This window comes from Fistularia commersonii, chromosome 18 (genome assembly GCF_037954325.1).
Source record: "Fistularia commersonii isolate RoL2024-O1a breed Wild chromosome 18, RoL_Fcom_v1.0, whole genome shotgun sequence".
Lineage (NCBI taxonomy): Eukaryota > Metazoa > Chordata > Actinopteri > Syngnathiformes > Fistulariidae > Fistularia > Fistularia commersonii.
Genome location: NC_141301.1, coordinates 6,671,745 through 6,685,246, shown reverse-complemented (window position 1 = coordinate 6,685,246; position 13,502 = coordinate 6,671,745). Strand labels below are relative to the sequence as shown.

The window sequence follows — 13,502 nt, the reverse complement described above, 5'->3', positions numbered from 1 at the left end:
CGCCCTTCCCCCCCCCCCGTCATCCTCTTGGCATGCAACTCCATTCGTGCGGGAGGGGCAAGCCACCCTCGCCCCCATGAGAACTGACCTTGGGCAACTCGGCAGTGTACGGGACTGGGAGCTGCTGGCGGACCGGGACAAGAAACTTTGCTTCTCAGCTGAGATCGCATCCACCAACCTGTGACCAGACCTCGTTCTGTAGTCATCGTCACTCAGGCTCGCTTACATCATAGAGCTACCGCTACCCTGGGAGGGTGCAGTGGAAGAGGCCTTTGAACGGAAGAAGCTGAGATATGCTGAACTCATTGTAGATGCTCAGCAACGAGGCTGGAAAGCCAAGGTTTGTCCAGTGGAAGTAGGCTGCAGAGGTTTCATAGCTACCTCAACATCTAGGCTACTCAGAGAGATGGGAGTACAAGGACATGCCCACAGACAGACAGTCAAGGACCTCTCCAGGGTTGCTGAGAACAGGAGCCAGTGGCTGTGGAAGAGAGAAGATCCAACTTGGGCCTTCAAGTGAGCTGATGGCATCTAGGGAGTGAACCTGGGACGCCGGGATTCACTGCTGAACCCTCTGGAGATGTCGTGGGCCAATCAGCGAAACATCCATGAAGGAGGGCGCTCACTTGACAACCTGAAGGAAACGCGATTTCTCATTTAGAACAGAAACATGTGGAAAATACAAACTCTGCTTTTATTAAGGTTAGGATTAAATATAGATACACATGTTGATGTAGACATTCATGGAGGACATTCATTCTGGAGCTGAAGCTACATCAACATGTTGACGTAGCTTCAGCTCCAGGTTCGTCAAAAAATGACGAGAAAGGGGTTCTAATGCGTTGGTATATGATAATAACGGAACAAAAAATAAAAAGTGATGCGAGTATCCTACTCATTTACTGATGAGAAGGACAGCAGCCAACTGCTCATGGCTCATCCATGATGGGTTAGATGCAGAGAAAGTAATTCCCTATGAGGGATGAATAAAGTATAAATTATTATACCAAATATTTAAGGGTGGAAATTGAGTTGTACTTTACTTTTTATAAGCTGACAATGGAAAAACCTATTCTATATTCATCCATTCTTTATTCATATCTATATTTATGTTGAATTATATCTGCATACTTGAATTATAACTGTATACATGTAAACTACAGAGCTTCAATCACTTTCACTAAGACATGCCGTTTTTTTTTTTTTTCATTTTTTTATTTTTAACACATATTACAGACCATATTATTTTGATATGTTGCAGCTTCAACAGATGAACGACATGTGATGCTGACATTTCTGACAAAACATTGCTCTACCTTTTAATTACCGGTTAATCATAGGATTTCAAAGGCATCAATATACAAACACTACACAACTCAAGATACATGGGTAAACATCAGTCATACATCAGCACACGGGAGGGAGGGAGCCCCCTCCCCACAGATACACACACGGACAAACACTGGTGATTGTTATACAATGCATCTAAATATGTTACCACAGTTTGAGCAGAGAAGAATTATCTAGAAAAAATAAAAATAAGTCTTACCTTCAAGGTTAGAATTAATATCTAATACATATATAAATGATGCTACCACAAGTTTTGAGCTGGTACAATCATGTGTATGCAAAGGCTTCTTGATCCATTCATCAAAGGACACTTGGGTTCCTTGACAGATGTCCACCTAATTGTCAGATATTTGGGATATATACTGTACATTAAAATATATATTTAAAATAAACATTTTAATATTACATAATATAATGTAATACTCCCCCCCCACACACACACACACACCAACAGACACACACACATTTTCTGTATATTTTTTGACTGGAATATTCAAAAACTAGTTTCAGCTTTTCAAAAACAAGTATCGATTGAGCTGTATTGCCTTTGAAATACTTCTATGAGTTTAATCTTATGGACCCTTACACATACATTATATTAATGGACCCAATTTTATATTATCATCAAGCCGTTTCAGCATATTTCAATGTCTACAAACGTCCAATAAAGAAAACATTGCATTTCATGAACAGTAATATTTGTATCCAGATGATGGGGTAGAATGAAGCACTTTCAATAAAGAAAAGCAAACATGAAAAATACACTGCTGAATTTTGGTTTGTATGTGTGTGTTGGGTGGATAAGACAAAAAAAGACAAACACGGATTAAGGAATTGCTGCAGCATTCAATTCAGTATATACCAAATCTGGTCATCTCTAATTTTTTTGAGCAAAGATAAAAACTTGATCTGTTTGTGATTCTCTGATGCCACAGGTAGGGCAGCTGATGAAGCCTCACATTTTGTGCGGTAGCAGGCGAGGCGGCATGAAAGCCCGGGGCTGAGATTGAACATTAGAATTCAGTGTTGAGGAACAGCCGTGTGAGACAAGTGTGCCTTCTGATGAAGGGAAAAAAATGGGGAGGCCCTGGATGAACAGGATAGGAAAGAGTGAAAGAAAGAAAGGAAAAACACTTCTTAGTTAAGAACATTAAATTGAGTACATACAAAAAATCTTGTTTACAGTATATACTTATTGTGTCAAAATAGCTGGTAAATGTATGTTTTTGTGTTGATTATACTTTTGAGAAATAGAGTGATAAAAATATCTAAACCGCTATTACCAAGGTCAAAACACAAATTCAAAATGCTTCTTTAAATGTAAATTCCCCAAAAATATCTGCCACATCATTTTTATGGATTACATATAATATAAATTACAGAGCCGAAGCAGTTGAGGGGATATGAAACTAATTTTTAAATGTGTTTTCTGTTACTGTCTTTGGTGGAGGTTTTCTAACATGGTCCAACATTTCTTGTCTTCTTTGTAGTTATGTTTGTGTAAATGTGAGAGCCAAGTCAAATGGTTCACACTGATTCGTGTAAGAATACTCTCTTTTGAACTCTTTTGTATGGAAACCTTTTCATTGAGGTTCTACCAGATCATGTTCATCTGTGACCCTGAAAATGGATTCCTGATTGTGAATTTTAAAGAAGGCATGGTTAAGGTTTTTTGTTTTTTGTCTTTGGAAAGTAACTGCTGTTTCACAGGGTAACAGCAAGTTTATTTGAAACAAACAGCTACACAAACTTGAGATGAAATTCCACCAAACTGCCCATTAACAATTATGATAGGGAGTCTAGATATGTGAAGTTAACTCTTATGCTACTTTTTACAGGGGCAAGGATGAAGCTTAGAGTAGACATTTGTTCAAAAAATGCAAGAAATACATAAATTCATATTCATGTTGACTCATCTATGGTTTTGACATATTTTATTTTGTCTTAATTTTCAATTATTGTTATATTATTCAGAAACAGGATAATTCAGGTTTGACAGGCGGTTCTATTTGTTCCTGAAAAATAATAGGAGTGTTTTGCAGCTTAAGAACCGATAGCGCTCTTTGAACTGTGAGGTGATATTTGAAATTAAGAGGTATTCTAGCCCCTACTGTTTGAACTACACCATTGTTACATAGTATGTGCTGCACTACATGTGCTTCCATTTTTGATCTTTTTTCAAACCCCTTCATAAATTTTAATAAATTTGAGCGATTCTTCATTACAACAGAAAAAATACTCCCCAATGAATTACTTTCACAAAACCTGAACTGACTTTGATCCAAAAAGTGAGAAGTTCAACAGAATCTTGATTTCCCTCTGGATTAATAAAGTATTTCTTATTTTGATCATATTTTTGAGTGTACCACTTGTTGGGATTTTAATACATGCAGTAAAAATGAAAGAAAACTTAAAAGTACCGAGAGATCATTAGAGAAAATACACTGTACTTAAAAATCAACTTGAGAGAGTCTTCAGCTGTTCATTTCACAATTGCTTTCCAAGTCAGTCAACTAGCTATTCAGGAACCTGTGGTGCAGGTCTTACAATAATTACAGACCATTCTGAAGATAATACAAACACAAACAGGCAGCAACTCAAGGCCATTGAATTAAATATCTCAAAAATATTGCAAAGCACCTGACTTAAGTGTTAAATGATGGTCATGGGTTCCAGTGCCTGAGCAGTAATGGACTGCAAAGGATTTCTTCCAAGTGTGAAAAAATGTTTAGCATTCTAAGTCAGTCCATTTGAAATTTTCCAATTTTCTGATATCCAGTATTACCAAACAGCAAGTAAAATAAGCCTTGAGCCAATACTTATTGGCTAGAAAAGAATTATCTTTGTCTGTCTGTGTGTATATATGTATGTTATGATTTACACACTGACTTGTTGGACATTGTATATGTTGGTATCCGTCAGTGGAGGAGCTGTAGGGGAAGACACTGTGTTTCCGGTGGACTCGTTGACGAGGCTACTACTCCTCTGACATATGGACAGAAACACATACAGAGAGAGAGAGAGAGAGAGAGAGAGAGAGAGAGAGAGAGAGAGAGAGAGAGAGAGAGAGAGAGAGAGAGAGAGAGAGGATATCATTATGTAAACAAGAAAATTGTGACCAACAAAGAAACCTCTAATTTAATAAGCCTTCTTTGATTAACAATATAAAATCTTTCACAGTTCCATCCATCCGTCCATCTTCACTCGCTTATACAGAGTCTGGTCACTCAGGCAGCAGCCGGGGCAGTGAGGCCCAGACCTCCCTCTCCCCTGCCACATGGTCCAGCTCCTCTGGGGGGACCCCAGGGCGTTCCCAGGCCAGCCTAAAGACATAGTCTCTCCAGCATATCCTTGGTCTTCCCCGTGGTCTCCTCCCAGATGGCCCGGAATACCTTCCCGGGAGTCGTCCAGGAGGCATCCTGACTAGATGCCCAAGCCACCTCATCTGATTCCTTTCTATAGGAAGGAGCAACGGCTTTACTCCAAGCTCCTCCCAGATGACCGAACGTCTGACCCTATCTCTAAGGGAGAGTCCGGCCACCCTGTGAAGAAAACTCGTTCTGGCCGCTTATAACCGCAATCTCGTTCTTTCAGTCATTACCTACAGCTCATGACCAGCTCGGGTGTGTGTGTGTGTGTGTGTGTGTGTGGGGGGGGTGGGGGGGGTTGGAGTGATTCTGAGTTTAAGGAAGAACAATTCAAAACCCTCCGGCTATATCCCACTTATCAGTTGATTTGCAGATACCACAGAAATGTTGACTCCTTTAACAGGTGGTGATCGTTATTTAAAACCACAGTCTTAGCAGGATCTCCTGGGTTGTAAAATTTGGGTGTGCAGGAGTCTCTGAGCTCTCCAGAGAATGCAAAAATAGCAAAAATTGGAGTTCAGTCTTATTGAGCTAAAGTTCAGTGAAGAAAGTACACAGCACAGTGGGTTTTCATTTAATCAACTTGTGGCCAGAATTAAACTTGTATGAATGGGTGAAAACCGGAAACCAGTTTAATACTTGAATAGCAAGGTAAATGTGGATAACCATAAGTCAGCATTTTCCAGAAGCTTTTCCAGTTTTCTGCCGGTTCCAAAAATATTCTAATCGCATAGCCCAAAAATTTAGAATTTGCTGAGAATATCTATCCAAACATGCACAAGTTTTTGGCATCGGCATTTTTGATGAGCTGCCAAAAAATAGTTAAACATTACTTGGGTTCATTAAACAAGAGAAATAGGAGTACAATGAGGTGGGACAAACAGAGGGGAGCAAAGTTAGTGCAAACCCTCAAGATACAATGACTGTACTAATAAATATGTACTTAGCTGATATATGAGAGATACTGCATTTGCTTGTGTAATGGGGCGGGGGGTGGGGATGGGGAGGGGGTGCAGGCTTTTGGTGAGGGTCTATTCCTCAAACCTTTTGACAGAATTTTATGACCTCTGGGTATGGCATGTGGGGTTACAACATTTTCACCCATTCAGTGAAAGTATTTTATACAGAAGCATTAAACAAACAATTCATAATTGTTCTTCTGTCCACATGCTGTTGTTGTCGATTAAAGATGAATCCCAATTTGCACCCTACTCTTAGCTCTTCTCATTTGTACAGCAAATGATGAAAAGTGCTCTAAACATTTATTATTCTACAAAAAAGATGAGTTTGTTTGATTTAAAATAGAAGCATTGGTTTTCCTCCTAAGACAAAAAAAGGTTTGAAGGTAGGCTGGGAATATATTCTTTAACCCTCATTGAGTAGTCATGTACTTATGAGTCCCCGTCAACCATCTTTGAATGCGTTAAGAAACCCTGATACAGGAACAGATAGCTGTTGATGACATGAAATTGCCTGAATGATGCCAGTCATTAGGCTAAAAAAAGACTTTGCCACACAGAATAACAGAAAGAAAGACCTGACTGAGAAGTGACATTTGAGAACTTGTTTAATTATCTATACTTTATGTGCCTGGTGTCAAATTATTTGGAAAGTCATTTTGAAAAAACATAATTGATTTTTTCCTTTACCCTATGAGCTGTGAGCAACACACCATACATGAAGCAGAACTATGCTGCTGTAATGGTTTAATGACATTAGAAATCTTGCATCATAATAGCTGTTAATCTGGGTGAAACAGTTAATCATTATTTTTCCAGGTTTTTGGTTGAAACGCACAGCTTCCCAAGTTCTTCACGGACACCCTTACAGTAAAATGTAATTCATTTGATCTCTCTGAAGTAAATTGCCTGAAGTCAATCTTGTTGCATATTGCATTAAGTACAATTAGATTTCAGACTGGGTTCTCAAGCTTAGCAGCAAGTTTAAATATCACTGGTGACATGGGCCTGTATTACATGCAGCATTTAGATGAGCAGGTAATGAACCAAATTAAAGCAATTGAGCAACAATGATCTCAGCACTTTTCTTAAACAGAAACTTTATCTGTTCTGTTCATAAAATTAAATTCATATAGCCTGCATATAGTCTCCCTGAGCCAGCCTCTGAGGGGGCATGGGTCAGTGACTCCCTGAGCCGTTCCCAAGCAGAGGGTTGCGTCAGGAAGGGCACCCGGCATAAAACATTTGCCAAAACCAAACAAGCAAATCAACCATGATAACCAGATCATATCGGATTGTTTGAGGCCCGGGTTAACAACGACCACCACTGGTACCAATGACCTACAGGGAACCAATGGAAACTGGGCTACTGTAGGTCAAAAAAAGAGAGGAGGAAGGTGTGTTCGGAAGAGAGAGAAGAGGAAAGGCGAGAGTCTGGGACTGAGAGTAGGCACTTTGAATATTGGGACTATGACAGGAAAAGGTAGAGAGTTGGTCGACATGATGCAGAGAAATAGAGTGGATGTACTGTGTGTCCAGGAGACCAGGTAGAAGGGTAGAAAGGCCAGAAGCTTAGGAGCAGGCTTTACGTTGTACTATCATGGTACAGACAAGAAGAGAAATTGAGTCTGAGTTATCTTGAAGGAGGAGTTTGTTAGGAGTGTTCTGGAGGTGAAAAGAATGTGAGATGTCAGTAGTGGCTATGCCCCGCACTTGGGATGTGAGTTTGAGGAGAAGGAGAAGTTCTGGAATGAGCTAGCTGAAGTGATGCAGAATACCTCAGAGATGAGTAGTAATTGGTGCAGACTTCAATGGACATGTTGGTGCAGACAATTGAGGGGATAAAGAACTGATGGGCAGATTTGGTATACAGGATAGGAATGCAGAGGGACAAATGGTGGTAGATTTTGCAAAAAGGATGGAAATGGTTGTAATGAACACTTTTTTTCAGAAAAGACAGGAACATAGGGTTACTTACAAGAGCAGAGGTAGGAGCATGCAGATAGACTACATCTTATATAGACGAGGCAACCTGAAAGAGATCAGTGACTGCAAAGTAGTTGTAAGTGAGCGTGTAGCCAGACAGCATGGGATGGTGTCATGGAAGATGGTGACAAGGAAGATCAAGAGGACAAAGGCAGAGCAGAGGACAAAGTGGTGGAAGCTAAAAAGGAAGGAGTATTGTATGGTTTTCAGGCAAAGCTTCCAGATGATTGGACAACTACAGCTAGTTCTGTCAGGGAGACAGATAGGAGAGTACTTGGTGTGTCATCTGGAAGAAAAGTAGATAAGGAGACTTGGTGGTGAAATGATGAAGTGCAGGAGTATATACAGAGAAAGCGGTTAGCAAAGAAGAGGTGGAACACTGAGGGGACTGAAGGGAACAGACAGAAGTACAGGGAGATACAGCGTAAGGTAAAGATAGATAGATAGGTAGACTTGGTGGTGGAATGAGGAAGTGAAGGAGTATATCCAGATATCCAGAGAAAACGGTTCGCAAAGAAAAAGTGGGATACTGACAAGACTGAAAAGAACAGACAGAAGTACAGGGAGATACAACGTAAGGTAAAGATGGAGGTAGCAAAGGCAAAACAAAGAGCATACAATGACTTGTATGCTCAGTTGGACAGTAAGGAGGGAGAGAATGATCTATACAGGTTGGCGAAACAGAGAGATAAAGATGGAAAGGATGTACAACAGGTCTTGGTGATTAAGAATAGAGAGGGAAATGTATTGACAGATAGAGAAGCAAGGAAGGCATTGAAGAGGATTAAGAGTGGAAAGGCAGTTGATCCTGCTGATCCTGATGATACACCTGTGGAGGTGTGGAAGTGTCTAGGAGAGGCAACAGTAGAGTTTGACTCAATTATTCAACAGGCTCTTAGAGAGTGAGAAGAGGAGGAGGTATAGAGAAGGATACAGAGAATAGGGTTGGATGGAGAAGGTTGAGTCTCTGTGGTAACCCCTGAGGAGAAGCAGAAGAAATCCTGCATTTGTGCCACATCTCCAAAGAGAGAATGAACTACAACCATTTTTTTTACATGATACTTATTCAAATAGCTGAGACACACTTCATCGAACACCTGACAGAAAACACTGCTCCAACCAATGTTTCAAAGTGTTGTCGTGAGTACATTAAGTTAGTGTTACGGCTCTCAAACTTGCATCACAATTTAAATGTAGTCTGAATCAGGTCTCAGTATATTCTATGAGGACTAAGTACAACGTACACAAAAGTATGACTGCTTTCAAAAACACAGGTTACATGGATAGGACAGGTTACATGTTTATTTAACTCTGAAATCTGTGGCCAGAAAGACATCATGAGTGGATATAATCTCTAATGTGGTTCCGTCTTCTGTGTCATACAAATTGTTCAATGTGAAATCTCATCCGCTTTTGCTTGTCATTGAAAGTTGGTCATTAAGATAGCAGTGCAATGACAAAAATGGTTTGCTTCTGAATTTGAAATCCAGCTTGTACTTGTTAAAATAGAAGCCAATATTACATCTTTTTGACGCTTGTATTCATTTATTTACACTGGGGTGATCTGTATATTTGCTTAAAAAGCCACCAACCAATTTTCCCTGTGAAATATACTATTCCTGAAAAACTGAATGTATCTAAGTGTGTGCGTTCTTGTGGTAATCCATGTATTTATCTTTGTATCTCACCAAATCTTTGATGCTACCAAGGACTGCAGTTGTCAGAATTCCTGTGAAAAGGGCTGTGAGGTTCAGTCCAGAGAGAACCCAGATCAGGATGTGTAGAGTGAATATTTCCTCACAACTGCGTATGCCAACATATTCATAGTAGTTGCTGAGATAATTTCCGCTGCAGAAAAAAAACACAAAAATTGTTCTAGCATGTGTTCATGAACAGTGTGGCTCTAAAACATTGGATTGACAGTTGGATTGATAACAAAAAAAAATGCACCCACTCACTTTGCACAGTTGTAAAGGTCACAGCAGTAGCATGTTCCACTTCGTACTGTCATATTACAGGACTCTCTCAGATTCCAACATGATACCTGAGGATAAAATTTAAATGATAGTCACAGGTCACTCGCAAAGGCACAGTGCAATAATCCCCTGAAAATTTTAGGCATTCTTCATTCATGTTGCCTATTTTGTAGTAGAGCAGTTTTTTCGCACGAAAGAGGTCTTTTATTCTGTCCCCATTACAATAGAATACCAATATCAACTTTTAACACTTCAATCACATCTTCCATTGGGGGCCTGGTAGGTATGAGAACAAGAAGTCCAAGATAAATAGAACGATGTCTAGGGTATAGAGAACTCAAAGGTCTTAGACTTTTGAAAAGTGGGGGTCAAGACCCCCAGGCATCATGGAATAATTTAAAGGATGATATAAAGTAGTATAGTTTGTTATAACAATTATGTAACAGACAGGGATCCATTACAATAATTGTTATAGTGGTTATTTGGACAGGCCTGGCAGTGTTAATGCACATTTAACTTTTCAGCCACCTCACAGGAAATTGGGGGTTATAAACTAGTGAATAAAGTTTTAAATGCATGGTAGTTATCTAGACAGTAACTCTGAGTACCGTACTTTCCAGACTATTGAGCACACCTGAATATAGGCCGCACCAGTTAAAAAAATAGTGTACATATATAGGGTGCACTTGTCTACAAGCCACATGTGTCCATGTTGTAACACGATATTCACACAAAAACATTTTAAAAGTTAAATACATACCTGTAAAATCCACAAATATGAACTGAAAATGTTTTTTCCCCCTCTAAACAGTGCCTGTAACATGGCTGATGAAAAAGATTAATAATAAATAATACAAGTCCATCCATCCATTTTTTATCCCCTCTTTTTCCTCCTCTAGCAGATCGCGATCTTCATCCTGCACACTAAAACCATCAAAGTTGTCTTCTTCAGTGTCAGAATTGAACAGCCTCGGAATTTCACAGTAATTTCAATGGTCCAATGACAAGATGACAAGACTAAACGTTTTGGTGGCATGAAGCTTGTTAGCGCCCCCCCCCCCCCCAACCATAAATTAGCCCATTATTGTTCATGCCGGGGTGTTCCAAATATGTGAAAAAAGCAGCGGCTCATAATCCAGAAATTGTGGTACTAACAAGGCTGCACATCACATTGTCAGAAGCAATGCTTGCTACCTCAATAACAGCCAATATGAGGTAGCACTGTGCAGTTTTTCCTTCTTTGTTGTTGTTTTATATGTGTTCAGCTAAAGTCCCTATACCTACAAACTGGCATTATCACTTCATTACCAATAAATCTGAAATTGTAATTATTGGTACCCAGTATCAATTAGTCTTAGTTTGATCATCATGCATTGTCGATAAAAAACAATCTGCGATAATCATTCAAATACATGCACCAGTTTACTTACAGAGCTGTAGAACTGTTCATATATGTAGCTACTACCGCTGCTGTAAAACTGACATCTTCCTGCTTTCAGTGGCCGCATGTCCTGCCAGAATTGAAACTTTAGTGAGGAACAAAATAAACTGACTAATGCACAGAAGATTGCCATCTGTAAACTTTGACTGCCAAATGTTTTATAAGGAGGGTTCAGAACAGGGCTCTGGCATCGACTGGTGACCAGTGCACCCTGCTTCCCGCTCCAGCATCCCAGTAACCCTGAGTGCAGTATAAGCGGTACAAATAATAGCTGGATGGATGGTTCAGAGCGGAGTGTCTGTGTTTAACTGTAACGCTACTTCACTACTTAAAAAGACAAAAAAAGTCCAATAGACATGAATATAAAAATGAAATGGTAAATTGATGCAAGTATTGCATCTCTTGATTTAGGTTTTATACATTAAAGATAGTTATAAATAAAAATCTTGTTATTTTAGATTGATGAGTCTAGGTGTATACATACACAGTAAATGCTTAGTTTGTGGCGGACACAAAGAGCTGTGGTCCCTCACCCGAAGGGACTAAGGTCTGGGCACATGGTTACGCCGGGTATATTTAGATGATCTCGGATATTCAGGTTTCCAGTTGTATTTTGTTGGTGTTTCAAATTAAAGAACCGAACTCCTCTACGCCTTCGCCCTTATTTCATCGTAAAAACACCACATTGGTGACCCCGAACTGGGCATGTCTGAATCAGGTTAAGTTTGCGATTCAACTTCATCTACGGCGCCCCACCCAGCTCAGCCGGACCTGACTGTCATGGCTGTCCGGCTGCCGGAGTTTTGGCAGAGCGCCCCGGCCGCTTGGTTCCAAAATGCGGAGGTAATTTTCCAACTGCGGGGAGTTTTGTCAGAGGATACCAGGTATTTTTTGGTCATCGCGGCGCTGGACCGATAGACCACAAAACTGGCCATAAAGCTGTTGCACCACCCTCCGCAGCACAGCAGGTATGCCGCGTTAAAGGAGTTACTACTCCGGAGGTGCAAGCTGTCCGCTACAGAGCGGGCGGAAAGGCTACTTTCCATGTCCGGCTTGGGAGACGGGTCTGCCGTGGATCTTATGGAGAATATGTTGTCGCTGTTGGGATCCGACGATGGTGTGTTCCTATTTCAACATGTTTTTCTGTGAAAACTGTCGTCTCCTGCGCGTGCGATCCTGGTGAACCCCTGATGTTTAGCCGCCAGCAACTACCGCGGCTTGGAGGCAGACCCCATCTTGCTAATATCCAGAACATTTGTTGTCCAGAGTGCGACTCTGGAGCCCTCGCGGATGGCGCGTGAAGACGAGGACACAACCGTCGTAGCCGAAGTATCCGCACGGAGGAGATGTAGAAGGGGCTTCAGTTTTTTCCACCAGCAATTCGGCAGCAGAGCACGGCGGTGTGTCCTGCCCTACTCGTTCGCAAAGCCGGGAAATGGCGGAGCAAGCGCTCAGTAGCAGCTGTGGGCACCGGCGGTTGCACACAGCTGTTGTTCGTCAAGGACTCGAGGTCCGGGCTCAGGTTCCTGGTTGACTATGGATCCCAGGAGAGCCTGATTCCACCAACAAGGGAGGACATGTGGGCTAAAGGCAGCAGACGGCTGTTGAGTGCTGCGAACAGGTCGGCCATTCACACCTTCGGTTCACGGTCGTTGTCAGTTTCCTTCGATGGCTGCCATTTTGAATGGGAGTTTGAGATCGCTGCGATCACGATCCCCATTATCGGCACAGACTTTCTGTGTGCCAACGGCCTGTTAGTGGACGTCGCAAACTGCCGCTTTGTTGACGCATTGTCTTTTGCCACCTATCCCTGCGAGACAGAACGGTCTGGGCCATGTGCACACTCCAATATTTTGGTTTCAGGGGATGTTTATCATTAGTTGTTGGCGGATTTTCCGTCGCTGATGATGCCCACATTTTCCACCAGTTCATTGAGACACAGAGTGGAGCATTTTATCCCTACTGCGGGGCCGCGGTTTTTTGCGCGGGCTAGGCGCCTGGATGCTGCCAAACAAGTGACTGCTCAGGAGGAGTTCGCTACCATGGAGCGTTTGGGGATTGTGAGGCGGTCTAACAGTCCATGGGCCTCCCAACTTCACATGGTGCCCAAGGCCGACAGGTCTATGCGTCCGTGTGGCAACTATTGCAGGTTGAACAACGTGATCATGGGCGACCTCATTCCCCACATCCAGGATTTCTCCGTGCGGTTGTTGGGTGCCACCATCTTTTCCGAGGTCGACCTGGTGCACGGTTATCACCAGGTACCCGTACACGCGGAGGATGTGCCCGAGACCCCGTTTGGTCTATTCGAATTTCTTTGTATGCCCTTCGAGTTGAAGGGGGCTGCCCAGATCTTTCAACGGCTCATGGCCTCGGTGCTGCGTGATCTCCCGTTCGTTTTCGTTTACCTTGACGATATCCT

The 13,502-nt window shown here is 41.6% G+C and overlaps 1 protein-coding gene across 1 annotated transcript in view; it reads right to left on the bottom strand.

Annotated features, from left to right (window-relative positions):
* Positions 1 to 594: 594 nt before the first annotated feature.
* The window catches only part of LOC147224268 (transmembrane protein 255B), a 36,227-nt gene continuing 23,319 nt past the window's right edge, over positions 595 to 13,502 (bottom strand). The window contains exons 5-10 of the mRNA XM_086164653.1: positions 11,070 to 11,150; positions 9,622 to 9,707; positions 9,352 to 9,511; positions 4,240 to 4,335; positions 2,310 to 2,437; positions 595 to 634 (exon numbers count right to left, since the gene is read on the bottom strand). Of these exons, the coding sequence (XP_086020779.1) occupies positions 595 to 634; positions 2,310 to 2,437; positions 4,240 to 4,335; positions 9,352 to 9,511; positions 9,622 to 9,707; positions 11,070 to 11,150 (591 nt within the window). The remainder of the gene's footprint in view (positions 635 to 2,309; positions 2,438 to 4,239; positions 4,336 to 9,351; positions 9,512 to 9,621; positions 9,708 to 11,069; positions 11,151 to 13,502) is intronic.